We start from the raw sequence: 23,637 nt of genomic DNA, 5'->3' as shown, positions 1-23,637 counted from the left end.
GACAAAGGGCTAATATCCAGAATCTACAAAGAACTCAAATAAACTTATAAGAAAAAAACAACCTCATCACAAAGTAGGCGAAGGATTTGAACAGACACTTCTCAAAAGAAGACATTTATGCAGCCAACAGACACATGAAAAAATGCTCATCATCACTGGCCATCAGAGAAATGTAAATCAAAACCACAGTGAGATACAATCTCACACCAGTTAGCATGGTGATCATTAGAAAGTCAGGAAACAACAGGTGCTGGAGAGGATGTGGAGAAATAGGAACACTTTTACACTGTTGGTGGGACTGTAAACTAGTTCAACCATTGTGGAAGACAGTGTGGCGATTCCTCAGGGATCTAGAACTAGAAATACCATTTGACCCAGCCATCTCATTACTGGGTATATACCCAAAGGATTATAAATCATGCTGCTATAAACACACATGCACACGTATGTTTATTGCGGCACTATTCACAATAGCAAAGACTTGGAACCAACCCAAATGTCCATCAATGATAGACTAATAAAGAAAATGTGGCACATACACACCATGGAATACTATGCAGCCATAAAAAATGATGAGTTCATATCGTTTGTAGGGACATGGATGAAGCTGGAAACCATCATTCTCAGCAAACTATCACAAGGACAAATAACCAAACACCACATGTTCTCATTCATAGGTGGGAATTGAACAATGAGAACACTCGGACACAGGAAGGGGAACATTACACACTGGGGCCAGTTGTGGGGTGGGGGAAGGGGGGAGGGATAGCATTAGGAGACATACCTAATGTAAATGACGAGTTAATGGGTGCAGCACACCAACATGGCACATGTATACATATGTAACAAACCTGCACGTTGTGCACATGTACCCTAGAACTTAAAGTATATATAAAAAAAAAAATCTTGGTGATGGCTGACAGAAGCCACACTGTTTTCCTGAACTCATGACTCCCAGCTTTATATTGCCTTATCCCTGTTTGACTACAACAACAGTATTATAAAGGGCAGTTATGATGTTGCACACATTTCATCTCTCCTAACAGATTTTAGATGATCAATTCCAAGGGAGCACTACTGAGTCCTACCTACATAAACCTGTTTACTCCACAGCTACTAACAAAATGGTCTGTACACAGTACAAAGTCAGCAAATAACTCCCAAACCACCCTAATTACACAAAAAGAACTAGTCACTGAATTACACTTTAACGTATAAAAAGATGAGACTTTGTAGTGTGTGCTCGTGTATACGCAAGGTATGTTAATAATGTTAATATGTTAATAAATACACTAGACTTCAGAGGGCTGAATCAGTGCCAGCTTTAAGGAAGTCACCTGGGGAAGTGCTACACTAAACCCAACTACTCTGCTCTTTCTTCACATCGGTAAAATGTCAACATTATATAAGCCTCTTTTTAAAAAAAAATCGTTCTTACTTTTGTTATGCTTTTTTTCTTCCTAGAATAGTATTACCTTATTAATCATATTTGGCACAGAATGATCTTTTGATATTTATGAAAATCAGATTTACCCTCACAGGATAAGAATGAGTCACTGCTGAGGATATTTAAAAGAATAAGCTCAGATTCTGACGGAACTTCTAAAAGGATCTCAACAAAGGTTATAAACAAAGCCTTTCAAAATGACTACTGTGTTCAGGACTACACACACTCACAGGATTTAAAATCGAGTTCCAGGAAAACATGCCAAAAGACTGCCCTACTGCTGAACACAGCCAACAATGACGTACAGTAATGCCCCCAGATCCCTCACCCAGGGAGGGGAAAAAAAGGCAAAACTGGAGTCAGTCTCTTTTTTTTTGGTTCCATGAAACCTCTGTGCTCTAATTTTCCTTCTTCCTTTCTTTTTAAATTTGGAAATAGTCGGCCAATGGTAATTACTATAGGTCCTTTTCCTGAAAATTTTCTAAGATAATCCTAAAAATATGCCCACATTTGTCACTACCCCAACCAAATGATCAAAGATATTATCACCCAAAGCGAGATGACGTAACATTAGGAATCATATAATAAACACAAAATGAAACATGCAGCATTGACATTTTAATGTTCTTGGCAAAATGTCTTAACCTAAATCTAACCATGAGGAAATATTAAGTTAAATCTAGAATGAGCAAGCCTCAGTAAGACAATTGCCTGAATTCTCTAAAAAAAAAAAAAACTATGTCTGTCTGTCTGTCTGTCTGTCTATCTATCTATCTATCTATCTATCTATCTATCTATCTATCTATCTATCGTGTTTGTGTGGGGACACTGAGGAGATGTCAGCCAAAGTACACAAACTTTAGACATGAGGAATAAGTTCAAAAGATCTACTGTATGTCATGGTGACCACAGGTAATGATAACGTATTATATACCTGAAAATTGCTGAGAGTAGATCTTACATGTTCTCACCCCATATATACACATACACACAAATGAGTATATGAGGCAATACATGCTAATTAGCTTAATTTAATCACTTCACAATGTGTGTGTGTAGATATATATCAAGACACCATACACAGAATTTGTACTTGTCAATTAGAAAAATAAAATACTTAATCCCTTAAAAAAATTGGTGAGTATCATGTTTTAGGTTAAAAGAAAAGTTACCATCACCAATCATGAGACACAGGGACATCATGCAACCCCAATAGGATGCCCTGAGAAGAACCCAGCATCACTTCTGAGGAATTCTTGCCAAAAATGAATAATCTTAATTTATTCATGAGGAAACATTAGGCAAACTCAAAAATAAAGACATTCCATATAATTACAGACTGGCACTCTTCTAAATTGTCAAGATGATTAAATACAAATTTATACATTAATTAAATACAAGAGACAAAGGAGACACAGCAACTAAATGCAACGTGGAGTCCTCAACTGTCTTGAACCAGAAAAAGGACACTTGTGAAAAAAGTGACAGCATTTGAGTAAGGTCTACAGGTTAGTTAGTAATAACATACCAGTATTAACTGTCTACTTTTGATAACTGTGGTACAGTTCTATAACATGTTAATATTTGAGGAAGCTGGGTAAAGCGTACATAAGAATGATTTATACTATCTTTGTAACTATTCTGTAAATCTAAAATTACTGCAAAATGAAAAGTTAAATTAGTGTTACAGAAAATAAAAAACATGAATGAGGTATTCTTTCAGATCTGAAAAAACTACAGATTTAACCAAATGAAAAATTAATCCTGAACTGGAAAAACAAAATACAAAAAGACAGCTACAGACAACTGGAGAAATCCAATTATGAATCATATATTAAATTATATTACTTACTAAATTCCTGTTAATATTCTTGGGTGTGATAATAGTGTTGATTATGTAAGAGACCATTCTTGATTCTTAGAAAGTGTATGCTGAAATATTGAAAGACTCATCTATATTTTGAAATGTTTCTATGAGAAAGAAGGATTTGGGGAATGGAAGGAGAAAGAAAATGGAAGGAATAGATCTTTGTAAAGGGTATAAAAATGTGTGTTTTACTGCTATTCAAACTTCCTAGTTTGCATATGCCTCCCCCCAGAAGCTGGGGGGAATAAAAAATGAATTCACAGAGCAGTGGAAATACAAAGCATCTCAATCCCAGTGGTGTACACCCAAGCAAAAAGCCTTAACAAATTACCTTAGTAATAATAAGGTTTCCTGATACAGACCCCAAAACCTCTAGTAGAAGAGGTAAGAACAAAGACTGGGAATTAGAAAATCTGCCACTATTTTCTCTGTAAATTTAAAGAGATACTGTCAAATAAAAGGATCTTAATCCTCTGAACTTGTATTTCATCCTTGCAAATGTATTAAAGGAAAGTACTGTTTTAGGAACTATTTCTAAAAGAGAATTTTATTTTATAATATTTGCATATTCTCCCAGTTGGGAGAGGATAGGAAATGTAAATGCTTTCTTAAGGGTGAGAATGTTGGAGACGAAACTAGGGCTATATATTGTACAAAAATCCCCAATAAAATTACGACAAGGTTCTAGGGTAACCATTTAAATTATTTTTAAATTAGCCAGTGCTTCAAATCAATAGTGTTTCATTTTATGTTTAATATTTGTAATCAAAAACATATATACACATATGTATTACAAATAAAAGCACTGGTTCAAGTATTTGATAGTCAAATTACATCCCATCTTTTAATTACATCTGATATAACTACTACTTAAGGAGGTTCAATTTTGTTTTAATGTCTCTACATTCCTTCACATCTTTCTTTTTATTGCACTATATACTTTTAATATAGCCATTTGACTGTATTACTTTAATATAGTCAATTTTAATATATTAATTTTAATATAGTCATTTGACTATATACTTTTAATATAGTCATTTGACAAATGACTATTAATACTTTTAATAGTCATTTGATACTAAACAATATTCTTTCTAATAAAAACTAAAATTGAGCCTTCTAAATTAAAAACTACATGATAGCAGTGGTCTATTAATATGTTCATTAGAAATATTACCATCTCTTCAAAGTCATTATTTTATAATAGCATTTTTTAAATTTATAAAACATACCTTAAAAATCAACATATTGCTATGCAGGTCAAAGCTCAGGTAAAGAAAACAAAACAAAATAAAATAGTATTTTTTGACAAACTGTTTTGCTGTAAACTGCTATCAGAAAAGGCTGGAAGTGATGATATGACCATCAATAGCATCATGTTAATTCTCTTGTCTTTATCAAATGTACAGTAAATTCAAATAAGGAGATACAATTTCATTTGGATTAACTTACAAATGCTGGCCAGTATGAAATCATGGACCTGTAATAACTTAGCAGAAGATTATTTGTCAGATTTTAAACACCTGTTTTCTAGAGTGGCTACAATTCATGTATTTTACCCAAAGATATTTACTTTCTACATAATACTAAGAAGAAAAATTAAGCATCTATTTTTCCCACAATATTTTCCCCATGTTTGAATTCTCCCCACTTATTTTCTATTTTTTGGCTGTCAGCACCTGCTCATCTGGAAAAGAGGAAAAGCTGAGGCAGCTAACAGTGGAGCAAAGGCTCACTGGGAATGGCCAAGCCTTCCCTGGAGACTGCACCCCTGGCTGCTCATACAAGCTTCTATAATAGGAGGCAAGTGACGCATTTTCTTTTAACCAAAAGAGATCTACCTAGAAGAGAGAAAAAAAATTAAGTACAGTCTACTGTGTCTATTATAGAAAGCTCTTTATAACAGTTAACAGAAACGTTTATACCCAAAAAGGAGGATATCTCAGAGATCACTTTAGGCATGGCAAAATTCACCAATTTAAAAACATAATTTTTGAAAAGAGCAGTCTTGTCATATCATCTATAACAAAGGAAAGAGAAGAAAGGAGATGGTAAAAATATCTATGGATAAAAAATCTTCTGTGGATGGAGCAGAAGATTTTTCTACATAAAAATTTCAGAATAGCTCCTTTAGGTAATAAACACAAAAGCGTATTTTTAAAATAAAATCTCTGCTGTTTCAAAAGAACAGGCTTCACCTAGGGCACTTTAAGAACTGTAATATTAATTTAAAAGTAGACCAAAAATTCTGTGCATCTCTTATCTAAATGTGAATACTACTGAAATTTTTATTAATAACAAAAATGAATCTGATTTTCATTTGCATTAAAAAATTCAAAGCTACATAACATTTTATGAGCTATGAACTTGAAAACTTCATGGTATTAAAAGAGGAACTAAAATATATTCCTCAAACTCACTTAGGAAAAAAGAGGTCAGAGGCAGTGGCTCATGCCTGTAATCCCAGCACTTTGGGAGGTCAAGGCAGGAGGATTGCTTGAGGCCAGAAGTTCAAGACCAGCTTGGGCAACATAGTGAGACCCTGTTTCTACAAAAAGAGAAGAAAACTAGCCGAGTGCAGTGCTGTGTGCCTATAGCCCCAGCTATTCCAGAGGCTGAGGTGGGAAGATCTCGAACCCAAGAGTTCGAGGCTGCAGTGAGCTATCATTACATCGCTGTCCTTTAGCCTGGGTGACCAAGTAAGACCCTGTCTCCAAAAAACAACAGAAAGAAAAGAAAAAGACAACCATCCTTTGTAAGTACATGGGAAAATGTCAAAGCATTCTGACTTTTATGACACATTTATTTAATAGAAACTAGAAAAATAATTCTATTTTCAGAGTATGTAGTCCAAATTCAATCAAACCTATAAAAAGTAGATTCTAATTAATGCATCCACTATTGAAGAAGACCCTAAAGAACTTAAGTAAATTGGCAAAAAATTCTAGTCTCTAGACCTCATATGGTATGGCACAGTGAGTTTACGAGACAAGACAGAAGAGGTTGTTATAGTATAATCGATCTTTTTTCATCTAATCAAACCAAACACTGCTCTCTATCTTCTGGTAGATGTAACACAAAACTTTTCATAATCAAGTCACAGTAAATATCCAAATTACCAAGTTCATCTTGCTGCCTCCCCAAATTTCTGCCACCTAACCCCCATCTGTCCCCCAAAATTATGTAAACATCACCAAAAAGTCGCTGTATTCATTGCTATAACAAATTACCACAAACCTGGTACCTCTGAACAACTGAAATTTATTCTCTCTCAGTTTTGGAGGCCAGAAACCCAAAATCAAAGTGTTTGTAGGGTGGTTCCTTCGAGAGGCTCTGTGAGAAAATCTGTTCCATGCCTCTCTCCCGTGGCTTCCCATGGCTGCTGACAACCCTCGGCATTCCTTGGCATGTAGATGTATTACTGCACTCTGTTTCTGTCTTCGCATCACCTTCTCTTCTTCTGTGTCTTCCTCTTTCTTATAAGGACCCCTTGTCTTTGGATTTAAGCCTCTCTCAGATAATTCAGGATGATCTCATCTTGAGATCCTTAATTACATGTGCAAGACGCTTTTCCTTCCAGGCTGACATCTCTTGGTGTCTGTTGGGGGAGTGGGGGTGGAGGGGGCATACCATCCAACCCACTACAGCCACTATCTTTCTATCTTCTAGGATGAGTCACATCCTCATTACCAATAAATGCTTACTTCTCAAAAGAATTTCAGAAATATGTCACATCACCCTTTTGCTAAATTTTGCTTTATTTCACATATTAGTTATCTGAGAATTCTTTTTAAATTGATCCATTGTCTTATAAATCCTTCTAGTGTTTTTTTATTAGTCACAGTGAAAAAGGCAGGCATAACAGAATAAGTATAGATTAGAGGTTTTGGCCTACAAGAATAACATTTTCATCAATTACCAAAGTAGAAAACATGGGGAGTCTTACACATTCATCTGGGAAGTCTTCAATTTCACTGTAACCTATGTTTTAAATTTCTACCTATCAGAATAAATACTCTTATAATGATAAGGTTAACCATACAATTTTAACCAATTCATATGCAAACATGTCTGCCATGTTCAACATCATCTTTAATATTTACATTGTTACTGTTGTTTCATTCATACTCTAAGCATCATTTAGCATACATAAAAGGTACCATGAGCCAAGATTGTGTCATTGCACTCCAGTCTGGCGACAGAGTGAGACTCCGTGTCAAAAAAAAAAAAGTAAGTTCCAAGGAAGGTTACCATAACATGCATATCCTTAAATGAAGTCTACTTTTTGAAAGAATGACTTCACAAAATGGGAATGCCTCCAAATTCTCTGAATCAAAAGATCAAAAATTTCAGATTTATTGGGTGATGCAAGATTTCATTATCAATTTTGGAAAGATGTTTTCTTAAACGGCTCTTTCAAGAACAGAAACCCATCTATTTTCTTCATAGGAATAGAAGAAACAACACCTCTTCAGCTCTAAGTTCAGGCTACCCACTAACCCTAATTTTTGTCCCACTGCAGAGAAACACAAGAAAGATGGTACAAAGCCTGGGAACCCTCTTTTTTTTTTTTTGAAGACGGATTCTCGCTGTGTCACCCAGGCTGCTGGAGCACGGTGGTGCGATCTCGGCTCACTGCAACTTCTGCCTTCTGGGTTCAAGTAATTCTCCTGCCTCAGCCTCCCAGGTAGCTGTGATTACAGGCACACACCACCATGCCTGGCTAATTTTTCTACTGTTAACAGAGACAGGGTTTCACCATGTTGGCCAGGCTGGTCTCAAACTCCTGACCTCATGTGATCCACCCGCCTCGGCCTCCCAAAGTGCTAAGACTACAGGCGTGAGCCACCACTCCCAGGCACCTCTCTTCTTCTTCCACTTGGGGTTTCACTGTCTGCATGAAGCTGTTGATGAGGACACACACATTTAAATGCACGCATAAAAGCTTGAAATGTTTGTGTAATCCTTTAGGAGAATAGATCCAAACAGTGACAAAAATGTAATTAGCACAGTAACTTAAAACTTAAGAACCACCATCTTCACTGTCTACATAAGCTAAAAATAGGGCATACAGGCATACCTCATTTTGTTGTGCTTCCTTTTATTGTACTTCACAGATACTGCATTTTTACAAATTAATGGTAACCCTGCATCAAGCAAATCTATTGGCACCATTTTTCCAACAGCATGTGCTTACTTCATGTGTCTGTGCCATATTTTGGTAATTTTCACAATATTTCAAACCTTTTCATTATTGTATCTCTTATGGTAACCTGTGATCATTAATCTTTGATGTTACTATTGTAATTATTTTGGGGCACCATGAACCACGCCCACATAAGACGGCAAACTTAACCAATAAATGCATGTATTCTGACTGCTCAAACAACTGGCTGTTCCCCCATCTCTCTCCCTTTCCTTGGGTCTCTCTATTCCCTGAGACACAACAGTATTGAAATTAGGCCAATGAATAACCCTCCAGTGGCTTCTGCAGTGTTCGAGTAGAGCAAAGATCCACACGTCTCTCACTGGAAATCAAAAACTAGAAATGATTAAGCTTAGTGATGAAGGCATGTCAAAAGCTGAGATCAGCCAAAAGCTAGGCCTCTTGCACCAGTTAGCTTAGTTGCCAATGCAAAGCAACATTTCTTGAAGGTAATTAGAAGTGCTACTCCAGTGAACACAGGAATAAGAAGAAAGCAGAATAGCCTTATTGCTGATATGCAGAAAGTTTTAGTGGTCCATAACGAAGATCAAACTAGCCACGACATTCCCCTAAGCCAAAGCCTAATCCAGAGCAAAGCCCTAACTCTCTTTAACTATAACTCTAACTCTCTTTAATTCTAGAGTTAAGTCTGAGAGAGGTGAAGAAGCTGCAGAAGAAAAGTTGGAAGCTAACAGAGGTTAGTTCATGGTTAAGGAAAGAAGCCATCTCCCATAACACAGAAGTACAAGGTGAAGCAGCACGTGCTGATGTAGAAGCTGCAGCAAATTATCCAGAAGGTCTAGCTAAGATCACTGATGAAGGTGGCTACACTGAATAACAGATCTTCAGTGTAGACAAAACAGCCTACTATTAGAAGAAGATGTTATCCAGGACTCTCATAGCTACAGAAGAGAAGTCAATGCCTGGCTTCAAAGCTTCAGAGGACAGACTGACTCCCTTGTTAGGGACTAATGCAGCTGGTGGCTTTTAGTTAAAGCCACTGCTCACTTATCATTCCCAAACTTTTAGAGCCCTTAAGAACTATGCTAACTCTGCTTATGCTTTATAAATGGAACAAATAAAACCTGGATGACAGTGCATCTGGTTTCCAGCATAGTTTACTGAATATTAAAGCCCAGTGCTGAGACCTACTGCTCAAAAAAAAGAGTTCTTTCAAAATATTGCTCAGTGACAATGTCCTGGTTACCCAAGAGCTCTGACAGAGATGGACAAGGAGATGAATGCTGTTTTCATGTCTGATAACATAACAGCCATTCCACAGCCCATGGATCATTCTGCTTTCAACTCTTATTATTTAAGAAACACATTTCAGGCTGGGAGCAGTGGCTCACACCTGTAATCCCAGCAGTTTGGGAGGTTGAGGCAGGCAGATCACCAGGCCAAGAGATCAAGACCATCCTGGCCAACATGGTGAAACCCCGTCTCTACTAAAAATACAAAAATTAGCTGGGCATGGTGGTGTGCACCTGTAGTCCCAGCTACTCACGAGGCTGAGGCAGGAGAATCCCTTGAACCCAGGAGGCAGGAGTTGCAGTGAGCCGAGATCGCACCACTGCACTCCAACCTGGCAACAGAGCGAGATTCTGTCTCAAAAAAACAAAACAAAACAAAAACCACATTTCATAAGGCTATAGCTGCCATAGATAGCGATTCCTCTTATGGATCTGGGCAAATTAAACTGAAAACCTTCTGGAAAGGATCTGCCATTCCAGCTCCCTTTAAGGACATTTATGATTCATGGGAAGAGGCCAGAATATCAATATTAACAGGAGTTTGGAAGAAGATGATTCCAATCTTCATGGATGACTTGAAGGCATTGAAGACTTCAGTGGAGGAAGTCACTACAGATGTGGTGGAAATAGCAAGAGAAATGGAATTAGAAGAGTAACCTGAAGACGCGACTAAACTGCTGTAGTCTCATGATAAAACTGGAATGGATGGGGAGTTGCTTCTTGTGGATTGATCTGGTTTGGCTGTGTCCCCACCCAAATCTCATCTTGAATTGTAGCTCCCATAATTCCCACATGTTGTGGGAGGGAAATGGTGAGAGATCATTGAACCATGGAGGCGGTTTCCCCCATTCTATTCTCGTGGTAGTGAGTAAGTCTCAGGAAATCTCACGGTTTTTTTAATAAGGGATTTCCCCTTTCGCTTGGCTTTCATTCTCTCTGGCTTGCCTCTACATAAGACATGCCTTTGCTCTTCCTTTGCCTTCTGTCATGACTGTGAGGACTCCCCAGCCATGTAGAACTGTGAGTCCATTAAACCTCTTTCCTTTATAAATTACCCAGTCTTGCATATGTCTTTACTAGCTGCATGAGAACAGACTAACACATGGATGAATAAAGAAAACAGTTTGAGATGGAATCTACTCTTGATAAAGATGCTGTGAACACTGCAGAAATGACAACAAAGGACTCAGAGTATTACATAAACTTAGTTGATAAAGCAGTGGCAGGGTTTGAGGATTGATTCCAATTTTGAAAGAATTATGGATAAAATGCTATCAAACAGCAGCGCATGCTACAGAGAAATCTCTTGTGAAAGGAAGAGTCAACTGATGTGGCAAACTGCACTGCTGTCCTTGGAAATTGCCACAGAACCTCCACCCTCCAGCAACCGCCACTCTAATCAGTCAGCAGCCTCAACATCAAGTCAAAACCCTCTACCAGCAAAAAGATTATGATTCCTTGAAGGCTCAGGTGACCATTAGAATGTTTAGCAATAAAGTATTTTTAAATTAAGATACGTACATTGTTTTTAGACACAATGGTACTGCATGCTTAACAGACTGCAGATAGTGTAAACATAACTTTTATATGCGCTGGGAAACCAAAATGTTTGTGTGGCTTGCCCTATCGCAGTATTTGTTTCATTGCGGTGGGGAAAATCTCTTAGGTATGCCTGTAACTTGAATGGGGACTTTGCTAGGGATGCAAACAATATACCATTGTCTCTTTACCCAAAATGTTGCCTTTCCAATTAACATGATTTTGCCTTATGCCCTGTTTCTAGGAACAAATCAAGGATTTGAGAAATGGGCGTGAACTACTCATACCTCCACCAGGAATAATTGCCAGTTTTGTTTCGACCAGGCCCATTTTTGCAGAGGAAGCTAAAATGAAAGAAAGAAAATTAAGCATCATCTATATCATCACATTCAAATATGACTACTTGAAAAAGTTATGAGATACACTAAAATATTGTTTACTAATTAAATTGATACCACAAATTCTTTAAAAAATCACTTTAAAAGGCATTGTTATGGAAATAAGTAAGCACTCTAAATGACATGTATTAGGAGAGTCACAGAACATTTTCTGTTAAAAACTGCTTGGCAGTGAATTAATTTTTGATTCATAAGACCAGGGCTGTAACTCCATTATTAGACCTGATACTGCCAAGTCATATTTGGAGGCTTAGATCTATTAATTATTCAGGATCAGCAGACTTGTCAGTATCTGACAACCCCAAATTCTTCAGTTGCCTGAATATAGTCCCCCAGACCAAAGAGCTTAATAGGTCATATCAGATATGGCAACTTTTCAAGACCAGGTCTTTAGTTACCTTCTGACAAATAGTTTTACTATTCTGACAGGTGGACAGGGTTCCTCTTTTCATGTCTGTTTTCATGGCTACTTTAAAACATCTTAATAACTTCTTTATTTGCATATCCAAATAGACTACTTCCCATATTCTAATTTCCAAAACCTGTATTCTTTCAGAAATGGATTACATGTACCTTAGCTTTTCAATTTAAAATCCAATGATTTCATTACAAGAAAATCGGGTCCTAAAATGAAGTGAAAAGGAAGAAAAAGGACACATGGACTAGCAACCGGAAATCCCAAGAAACTGAATCATGTTGACACTATATTTTTCTAAAAATTTAAAAAATCTTTTGTAAAGATGAGGTCTCCTTATGCTGCCCAGGCTAGTCTTGAGCTCCTGGCCTCAATCAATCCTTCTGCCTTGGCAGCTCTGCTTTTAACATGCAGCCACATCAGAAACGATAATGGAGAGCAAGAGAAGAACAGTGACAACTCCGTGCCATCCGCTGTGCCCAGTTCGCAGTCTCAGAGCCCGAGGACACAGGCGGAGCTGAGTCTCTATGGAATATAATGTCCACAACGATAAATACGGGAGATCAGTCTACGTTGCTCTGATGAGGTAACAGGGGTGTGGGCTGTGGCCAAACAGTCTGGGTTCAAATCTCAGTTCAGTCACTTCTTTGGGGCTTGTTACTTCCCCTCTCTCTTCTCCAGTTTCCTCCAGTGCCCCAAAGTACCTGCTCTGAGGGCTGTTATGCAGATGGAGTGAGTGAATACATGTCAAGTGCTAGAATAACACTGGGTGCCTGGACTGCACACAGTAAGTGGTTAGCACTAATTCTTTTCACTCGTTTTCTACTCACCTCATAAGATCCTCAGAAAACCATTCAGGAAGAAAGTGGACTTCAAAGAGATTAAGTTATCATTACTGTAGCTAATGGTGATCTAGTGCTTGGATTAACATCCACAGACTAATCGCTTAATCTTCACAACAGCAACAGTCATTTCCCCCATTTCCTCTAAAGAGGAAGATATTGGCCTAAAAAGGGGAGGACCTCAGATACTTTTCCTTTTCTCCTTTCCTTTTTAATTTTTTTTTTTTTTAAACAGGGTCTCCCTCTGTCACCCGAGCTAGAGTGCAATGGCACGATCGCGGCTCAACGCAGCCTCAAACTCCCAGGCTTAAGTGATCCTCCCACCTCAGCCTCACAAAGTGCTGGGATTAGAGAGGTGTGAGCCACGCGCCTGGTCCAAGATCTGAGATTCAAACTCAGTTCTACCTGACCCAAATCCTGGCAAGAAACAACAAAAGACTTTTTTCAGGTGGGAATTTTGAAAACACCATTAGGCCCAACAAGTGACTTTTTGAAAACATTCTACTCAACAATAGGAAGCAGAATAAAATATTTAAAATTACCTGAAGAGTAAACACAAACTTCAATTTTTTTAAGTTATGTTTTTAACAGGATTAATTCTCACCTGCTACTCGTATATCACAAGCTAATGCCAGTTCAAGACCACCACCTAAAGCGAGTCCATCTATTGCTGCAATTGTTGGTACTGGAAGATTAGCTGAAATGGAAAGAAAAATTTTATGCTTCCTTAATAAGATTATTATCTCACTGTGTAATTCATTTTAAAATTTTTTCTGTTAATCTATGCTTTAAATGGGAGATCATATACAGACTTTTGTATCCCTTTTACCTTTAACAAAATATAAGCATTTCCATCATTATTCTTCAAAAATATTATATAATGACTGTATAGTGTTCCATCACTGTATGTGCAATATCTTTAAACCCTCCCATATTATTGAATTACTTTCATAAACATTTTTTGCTGAATTAACAGAATCACAGTTCGATGATTTCTTAATCTTACAGCCAGAAATCTTTCACAAGATGTTTGGTTCATACAAAGTTCAAATTGAAATGACTTATACATAATTGTGAAATTTATGATCCTTTATGGGCTACTTCAGTGCTTGGAATGACAGAGTCTCATTCAAAGAAGGACATCTGCTCAAACAAGAAAGAAACTGTCCAAGTAGTTGCTGTGGCACTGGCCCGTGAGCTGTCATTTAGTGAGGAGCCCTAACATTATGAATGGGAGCTGGAAAACAATCAGGCTCTTCCACTTCAGAGGCAAGATGCCCTGAGAACCTGCTCACAAGCATGCCTGGAAAGGGGTCAGCCAGTCACAGAACTAAAAGCTCAACTTGCTTGAGTCCAGAAACTGAGTATTATTCTAATACAACTTTTGTAAATTATGACATACACATTTCATTTTCATAACCAGTTCAAAAAGTGACTGGTTTTATTAGTTATTCTGAAAAGCAGAACTCTTTCCATTGATTTTATTTCTGACTATGGGAATGTGAAGCAAGGCTGGCCAATGTTAATATACAACAGAAAGTGGATTTTAAAAAGGTAGTATCAGCTGGGCGCTGTGGCTCACGCCTGTAATCCCAGCACTTTGGGAGGCCGAGGTGGGAGGATCACCTGAGGTCAGGAATTCAAGACCAGCCTGGCCAACATGGTGAAACCTCATCTCTACAAAAATACAAAAATTAGCCAGGCACGATGGCAGGTGCCTGTAATCCAAGCTACTCAAGAGGCTGAGGCAGGAGAATCGCTTAAACCCGGGAGGCAGAGGTTGCAGTGAGCCAAGATCGTGCCATTGCACTCCAGCCTGGGTGACAGAGTGAGACTCTGTCTCAAAAAACAAACAAACAAAAACAATAAAAAGGTACTATCCCCCCAAATCTCTCTCTTCCATTCTGATATGTAAAATCCCCCAGAGGCTCACTCCTTGACTCCTTTTAAAATATACAAATTTGCTGAAGCACACTGAGTCTTATTCATAAATAAACAAATTCATCAGAGTTATTCGAGATCAAGTCTGAAAAGGCCAGGAAGGAGCACATATACACAGCTGCCGCCTGAAGCATTCCCAGAAGAGCAGGCGTGGAAGGGGCTTTTGCACAGGCAGTATTTCACTATCTGTACCTGTCTGAACATTTAGGGGTTGGGGGTGGGGAGGGACTTGAAAGGACAGGACAAATTCAAAATGTCCTTTCCAGAACACTTTGTGAAAAAAATAACAGCTATGTCAGTGTTTGCAGTCTGGAAATGAGTTTAATGTGCAAACAATATCTAGCGAATTTTATCTGGAAAAAAAAGAAAAATCAATAAAAATATAAAACAGCAAGTTAAACTGAGTCCTTCCCAAGGTCATCCTGAGCTACTACAAGTAGAATGTAATGACTTTGGTTACCGACTCTCAACTCCTCTTCCTTCCTAAAAACCTGCCTAGAGATCATTTATTTCTAGACCTCCTCAATCTACTATCTCTCCAACCTCAAGTCTCACCTGTCAGAAGCCTTCCTTAGGCCTTGCTAAGGCCCTCCAGCTCACCTCCTTTACAGACCAGCTTCTGAGAGGAGTAGAGTAAATCTATGCCACCCATACCCATTCACCTCCAAACCACCAAGACCACTCTTGTTCCAGTTACCAATGACATTATAAGATTGTCCTATAGCCAGTGGACAATATTCAGTATCTATTAAATGTACTGCCTCAAAAGATCAGAGACATCCATTCTGGACACTCCCTCCCTGTATTCCTCCCTTCACTGCCTGCTGGGTCCTTCATTTTTCCTGCCTTTCCATCTACCTCTGGTAATTTCTCAGCCTTCTTCCCCTCTCAATAAAAGCTCTTCCCAGGAGATCTCATTCTCATCCACAACTTTTACCACCTATACTACCACCAGTGATTTCCAGATCTCCACCTCAAACCCAAACAACCCCCTGCCTGTTGGACATATCCATTTAAATACTTCATGTGTCCAAACCATTTCTTCTCAATCCTTCTTCTAGGCTGTATTTCAGTTAGTAGCACCTCCATTCACCAAGTTACTCAAGACACTCAGAAGTCATCCCACGTGTCCTCCTTGCCAATGCCCTGTTCTGCTGCCCAAGTTCTGGGTCCCATCATTTCTCACCAGCAGAAAGTACCTAATTAATCTCCTTCACCTGCAATCTGCCACCCTTCTATGCATCTTCTACCTTTCCTGTAGGGTAATCTTTCTAAAATGTAAACACAGTTATGCTATTCCCCTATTTAAAACTGTACAATGATTTATTCTACCTTCAGGATAGAAATGGTGTAAACATTTCGCATGGCACAGGAAGGCACCTGGAACTAAGTTCTGCACACCTGCCTAATCTCTTCCAAAACCTCAGATATTCTGTTCCAGCCCCAAACTACTTAAAACAGCTCCAAAAGTCTCCATTCAAGACTCAATACCTGTATACAAGGTGCAGCTCTGCCCAGAACGCCTAGCTAGCCCTTACTTGTCTGTCAAGGCTCAAATGTCCCTTCCTCTATGCTCACATGGCACTCTGTGCATAACCTTTTCTATCAGAAGATTCACTACCATACTGCCCATATGAAACAAAAATTAACATCACATCAATGCTATTCAATAATGTCCTTACTAATCTGGGACAAACCTCAAGGTTTTTCACTGCCTCTTCCTCCTCTATTATATTAATCCCGGTATTTTGCCTACTTTTCTTTTTTTATTATTATTAACCTCTTTTGTTTAATAAAGAAATAAACATATGCAGTCCTATGGAACTAAAGAAAAGAAAAATTGCCAAGAGTTCTCAGATGGAGAGAGCAGAAGCAGAGAAAGAGTGGGTGCTCCCTCCCCTACATGAGTGCTGAAGTCACTCAGCAAGTAGCTGCTGGAGGCTGTGATATTATGAAATACATATTTGGTCTTCAGCCCTGTTTCCAGACACACAGCTCTTAAAACCCTTGGAATCTCTGGAGTGATAAATGCACCTTTCTTATTTCTCTAACATGTTTATACTTTTTGGAATTAATAAAAATTATTTTTAAGTCTAATAGTCAGGAATTTAAGCCAGGTACAGTGACTCATGCCTGTAATCCCAGCATTCTGGGACGCCAAGGACAGACGATTGCCTTAGCCCAGGAATTCAAGACCAGCCTGGGCAACATGGTAAGACCTCATCTTGATTTTTTAAGAAAGAATTTGAGAAATTATGTTTCTAAAGAGGATGAAAATTGTGTCCCCTTGAGAAGCTTAACAATTCCAGGGCTTGTTTCCTTTTGTGCAGGCCCACACCAGGGTCACTGCAAAAGGAGCCAGCCTGGGTGCCAAGAGACATACCAGAGGTGAGGACCAGGGCCTGCAGATGGGAGACAGGAGCTCCAAGAGCAAGAAGTCTCCAGCACCGTATGCCTTACAATTTGTAAGAAATACATAACACAAAATGATGAGAAATTTGGGTTCCACATACAAGAAGAACAAGAAAAATGGGATACTAATTCTCAAATTATTAAATAGATTAAGCACTGGTACTTTACATTATTAATTAACATAAATTAGCATTGTAGAAAGCTGTCTACAAAATGTTTCTAACTAAAGAATTAAATAAAACAGCTTAATTCGTATTCAATGGGTAATTAAATATTAGCCATTTTATAGCATTATAAACTCTAAAGCTATACCTCATCCTAATTATTCCCTAAAAGATGTCTGTCATAGTAAATTTTATCCAGGAAAATATGCGTCATCTCAAAACACATGCCAGTATCATAGTTACCTGATATATGTGGATTTTTTACATCTAGTATTTCTTCTACTTGGGAGCACTTAATAATCAAAGAGGTGGCCAGGCGTGGTGGCTCATGCCTGTAATCCCAGCACTTTGGGAGGCCAAGGCAGGTGGATCATTTGAGGTCAGGAGTTGGCGACCAGCCTAGCCTACACGGTGAAACCCCATCTCTACTAAAAATACAAAAATTGGCTCACGCCTGTAATCCCAGCACTTTGGGAGGCTGAGGCGGACAGATCACCTGAGGCCAGGAGTTTGAGACCAGCCTGACCAACACAGAGAAACCCCATCTCTACTAAAAATACAAAATTAGCTGGGTGTGGTGGCGCATGACTGTAATCCCAGCTACTCGAGAGGCTGAGGCAAGAGAATCACTTGAACCCAGGAGGTGGAGGTTGCAGTGAGCTGAGATCGTGCCATTGCACTCCAGCCTGGGCAACAAGAGTGAACTCCATCTCAAAAAAAAAAAAAAAAAAAAAAAAAAAACAATTAGCCAGGCATGGTGGTGCGTGCCTGTAATCCCAGCTAATGGTAAGGTGAGGCAGGGGAATTGCTTGAACCCTGGAGGCAGAGGTTGCAGTGAGCTGAGATCGTGCCACTGCATTCCAGCCTGGGCAACAAAGAGAGACTCTGTCTCAAAAAAAAAAAAGAAAACAAATGTTAATAATCATAGCAGGAACTCAATAAAACACACCTTTAGAAAGGTAGATTATGAATTTCAAAGATCTAAAGGAACAGCAAAACGACAGTTGTATATAAGCACAAATAAATGAAACAGGAACTGCGAATCCAATGAGCAATGGCTATTCCCAACAGCAAGAGGAAGAAATTATGACTCAGTATGTTATGCAACCAATAGGATCAGATACTATTTTCAGTTTCGTACCAGGAAATGAGCCAGGTATGACAAAGAAGATAATAATCCTTTGAAATGCTCCTAAAAATATAATTAAAGCAAACAATTAAACAGTTTGCTATTTTAAGGGGGAAAAAAGCAACTGTAAGGAAGGCCCCTGGTTCACTTCAGTAGTCTGTAGGACCTGCAGTCTACGATAATTAAGAGTCAAGGGACTATGAAAGTGGGGAAAATTAAAGTATCTACTTTCAGTTCTTAGATAAATACAACACATAATGTAGGTTATTTGATGCTTCTAGAAAAATATGAACAATTTGATTATTAAAGGAAAATGTTAGTGTCAGACGCTTTTTTTTTTTTTTTTTTTTGAGACAGAGTCTCTCCCTCTGTCGTCCAGGCTGGAGTGCAGTGGCACAATCTCGGCTCACTGCAAGCTCCACCTCCCGGGTTCACGCCATTCTCCTAACTCAGTCTCCCGCGTAGCTGGGACTACAGGCGCCCGCCACTACACCCAGCTAATTTTTTGTGTTTTTAGTAGAGACAGGGTTTCACCATGTTAGCCAGGATGGTCTCCATCTGACCTTGTGATCCACCCGCCTCAGCCTCCCAAAGTGCTGGGATTACAGGCGTAAGCCACCGCGCCCAGCCCCGCATGATTTTTAAATTTGGTTTTGCTTGAAGAATAGCGTTCCTACAGAAAGCAGTGAAATCAGGCATTTCAAGGGAAAGGCCCTATGTAGCATTATGCTGGAAGTCTGAATACTAAAATCTTTCAAGAAGAATAGAAATAAAATCTAAGTTAACTGAAAATTACAATAAATACCTAATTATCTTTCATTTTGGCTAAAACTTTACCTTCATCCTAACATATATTCTCCCATTCCCATCACTGAGTTTTAAAAAAAAAATCACAATAACAAAACAAGCCCTGAGTGAAGACTGCAGGCTGGATGGGCCGTTGCTCCCTGGAGGCCCACACCAGGGTCATTGCTGCAAACATACCACGGGTGAGAGATGGGAGTTCAAAGTGAGAAGTGTCAGGCACCACAGACCTTAAAAGGAGCATATATCCAAAAGCCAAAGGTAACAGTATTTAAATATGACACTTCGATTCTAGCACTAGGTTAAAATCTAAATAAAATGGAAAAACTCTACAAGTTGTTGTGAAGAAAAACTAACAGATGAAGAGCAGCAACATTCCTTACAGAAGGGGTCATTATACCAAGAACAAATTGCTGAAAGCTAGCATTCCCTCTCACATGTTTTTTTATACAAGCCTGTCATAGTAATTTCAGGTTGTATGGATTCACACAGAAAAGAGGACTAAATTTACTTTTTTACTAGGAAAAAGAGAAAAACTGCCTAGAAACAGCATAAAATAAGTAATCAATCCCCGATTTAACTAAAACCTAAGGCATGTGGGCAACATGGAATAGGGTCCAACTCCTCCCTAATACTGCAAGTGATGCAGAGTAAGACCAGGAGCGGCAACAGCATGAGGACAGCCTCACTGCAGTGCTGTAGATTTTATATTCGATGATGAAGGCAGAAAGTACCTTCCCTAACTCTTAACAGCACCTTGTACCTAAAGCTTATAGGAAATATATAACACAAAATGACAAGAAATTTGGGTTCCACATACAAAGAACAGGAAAAATGGGATACTAATATTCTCAAATCATTAAATAGGTTAAGCACTGGTACTTTAAATTATTAATTAACAAATTAGCATTGTAGAAAGCTGTCTACAAAATGTTTCTAACTAAAGAATTAAGTAAAACAGCTTAATGAAGTAAAAAAGCCAAAAAAACAAAATACACTGGTTTCTTGAGCTTTCATAAGCAAAGACTGCTGGAGAGATATAATTTAAAATTTGTGTACCAAGTAACAGAGGTGTGAGTAAATCTAAAATGATAGTCGTCTCCACTTATGTGCAGTTTCACTTTTGAGGTTTCAGTTACCCATGGTCAACTGCAGTTTGAAAATATTACATGGAAAAATTTGGAAAATTTCAGCAATACATTATTCATTTGGAAAAACTCAGCAATACATTATTTTAATACCACACTAGGATATTATTTCCTTTAGCATCTTTAAAACAACATGATAGAATGTTTATAAAACAATCTGATCTGATATAAATCAGATGGTGAATTCCTTAGTCAATTAGAAGAGAACACCTACAATTTCTTTAAAAAGCAATTCATATATACCTATGTCCAGGAAAAGTTAAAAAAAATTCAGTTATTAGAAAGGATCTATTCTTTAATATAACTGAGGGTCAACAATATAACTACACCTGAGCTTATTCTCTACTTTATTACTAACACAACCCAAGCCAGAACATCACAGACATAGTCTAGTCTGAGTTCAGGCATGTTAAATTGGTATACTACGCTTATGCTGACACTTCACGTCTCAACAAATTAGTAAACTGGTGAAGTCCTAAATTCAGTCACTGTTTCATCAAATATATGCCAGATACCATGTTGAACGATTTAAGTGAAGCTACAGAATGCAACTGTGGGGAGTTCAAATGTCAAATCCTGGCTCAATGCCACCACTGTTACCACTGTGAGACCTGAGAAAAGTTGCTTAATTTTTCTAAGCCTATCATTTCCCCACCTGCCTTCCTACCTTTCTATGTATATGCTCATATATCTAGCAAATACTTAAAAAGTTTTTACTATGTGTGGCCACTGTCCTAAGAACCTTACAAATATTACTTAAACTTCCTATCAGCCTTATGATGTAGGAACTCATGGCTTTCAATTTATAGATGAGGACACACTGAGGCACAAAGGAGTTGCTGTTACTTGCCTGGTACAGTCTGAGCACAGGCTGTCTGGTTTCAGGGTTTTGCTCTTAACCATTACTGCCTGTCACTAGTTCTCACACCCCAGATCCCCAACACCGTAAGCCATCCTCCCACCCTTCCCCTAAGGACTTGTGACCATGTACCCGAGAAAAGGGAAATGCTGAAACTCAATAGGAAGCCCGACAGCACACTGGCTCTGTGCACCACTAATTCCTTGAGACCTACGACAACACCACAGTTCACTGGGTTCAACTGGGGAAACCTTGGGAACTGGATGCAAAGCACCAGTCAGCTGACTGTAATCAAGTTCTGACTTGAGTTTTCTCTGGAAACCCCCAAACCCACAGCGTGGCAGTGCCCCCCAGTACATGACTCTATAGGCTATTAAAATAAAAAGGGCCAACCCCAGAATATTTCCTTCCTACCAAAATTCCAAATCAAAAAACCCTCCCTAAGGGAAATGCACAGATGACAGGCTGGCAGGGAAGTCCATGCCCACTCAGCAATCTTATCTGGAAGGTTATACTTACTAGTAGAACTGAGTAATGACTTCTGTTGATTGCTGTTCCACATTTAACAAAACTCTTGGCATTTAAAATGCTGCTTAACATGGTAAATGCAGTCATTTCTATTTCTGATAAAAAGATAACATACCATAAGTAGTTTACTTTCACTTGGCAGGAAAAATACCTCACCATTATTGCCTTGCTTCATAAACTCTCAGGCTCTGTAACCTTGTTATTTAGAGTATGGTTTGTAGAACAGCAGGATTAGCATCACCTGTAAGCTTTTTATAAATGTAGACACCCAGGTCCTATCGCAGACCCACGGAAGCAGGATCTATATTTTTAACAATGTACATTTTAACCTAGGTGATTTATACACACAATACAGTTTGAGGAGCTCTGGATACTTAAGCTAATCCACAGGGAACTTGACAATCTCACCATCCATAGGATAATATGCTGATCCACTACATTGAAAATGCTACTGAGGAAGCAACAGCCATAACTTGATCCATAAATGCAAGGGTAGTGAAGGCTTAACACACAAATGTCTGTAGCAGCTTTATGTGTAACAGCCCGAAACTGAACACAACCCAAATGTTTTTCATGTAGTACATCTGGGCAATGGAATACTACTCAGCAATAAAAAAGAACTATTGATCAAATAAAAAAAAGCTAATAGAATACATACAAAAATTAATACATACTGTTGCATTTACATGAAATTCAAAAATGTGGAAATTATAGTGATACAAGTTCAGTAATTGCCTGACGATAGGTTGAGCGTAGCAGGGAGGGGCAAAAGAAAGAGACAGCAAACGGCCATGAGGAAATTTCTGGAGGTGATGGACATATTCATTATCTTGATTGTGGTGCTGTTTTCACAAGTCAAAAGTTACCAAATTGTACACTTTAATATGGGCAATTTATTTTATGTCATTACACCTCGATAAAGCTATTTTAAAGAATTATATGATCTAATTGATCTGAAAATCATGAAGTCAACAAAAGAAAGTACACTGGTTTCTTGAGCTTTCATGAACAAGGGCTGATGGAGAGATATAATTTAAAATTTGTACACCAAGTAACAGAGGTGTGAGTAAATCTAAAATTATAGTAGTCTCCCCTTACGTGCAGTTTCACTTTTTGAGGTTTCAGTTACCCATGGTCAACCGCAGTTAAAAAATATTACATGGAAAAGTCCAAAAATAAACAACATATAAGTTTTAAGTGACACACCACTCCGAGTAGCATGACAAAATCTCGCACCATCCTGCTTCATCCCTTCTTCAACACAAGAAGGGTGAGTATAATGCAGTAAAATAGTTTGAGAACAGACTACATTCACATGACTTTTATTACAGAATACTATTGCAAATTGTTCTATTTTATTCCTAGTTATTGTTGCTAATATCTCACTATGCCTAATTTACAAATTAAACTTTATCATAGGCGTGTATGTATAGGAAAAAACAGTATATATAGGGTTTGGTATTATCTGTGGTTTCAGACATCCACTAGGGGTCTTGGAGTGCATCCCCTAATAATAAGGGGTCAACTATTGTATAAAGAAAACACTAAGAAAAAAGGGTGGGAGAAGAGAAAGGTGGGAAGGAAGAATTTAAAACAGGAAATAACATAAATTCTGTCATCATTCAATAGAACTTTCTAAAGAAACAGTGGATCAAGTACACTACATAAGTGTAATAATGACGATA

The 23,637-nt window shown here is 38.3% G+C and overlaps 1 protein-coding gene across 7 annotated transcripts in view; it reads right to left on the bottom strand.

The window, feature by feature from the left end:
* AUH (AU RNA binding methylglutaconyl-CoA hydratase) overlaps positions 1 to 23,637 on the bottom strand; it is a 144,930-nt gene that overhangs the window by 64,614 nt on the left and 56,679 nt on the right. For 6 of the 7 annotated variants that reach the window (XR_004028593.1, XM_030805993.1, XM_030806049.1 and 3 more), the window contains 2 exons: positions 13,572 to 13,664; positions 11,600 to 11,656 (listed from right to left, as the gene is read on the bottom strand). The exons of the other annotated variant lie outside the window; for it this stretch is intronic. Coding sequence is in view for 5 of the 6 variants with exons in the window: in XM_030805993.1 (XP_030661853.1) it covers positions 11,600 to 11,656; positions 13,572 to 13,664 (150 nt within the window). In the remaining variant the exon portion in view is untranslated. The remainder of the gene's footprint in view (positions 1 to 11,599; positions 11,657 to 13,571; positions 13,665 to 23,637) is intronic. 7 annotated transcript variants of the gene reach the window in all.

The sequence above is a fragment of the Nomascus leucogenys genome, chromosome 1a (assembly GCF_006542625.1).
Source record: "Nomascus leucogenys isolate Asia chromosome 1a, Asia_NLE_v1, whole genome shotgun sequence".
Classification (NCBI taxonomy): domain Eukaryota; kingdom Metazoa; phylum Chordata; class Mammalia; order Primates; family Hylobatidae; genus Nomascus; species Nomascus leucogenys.
This window is presented reverse-complemented; position numbering and strand designations above follow the sequence as displayed.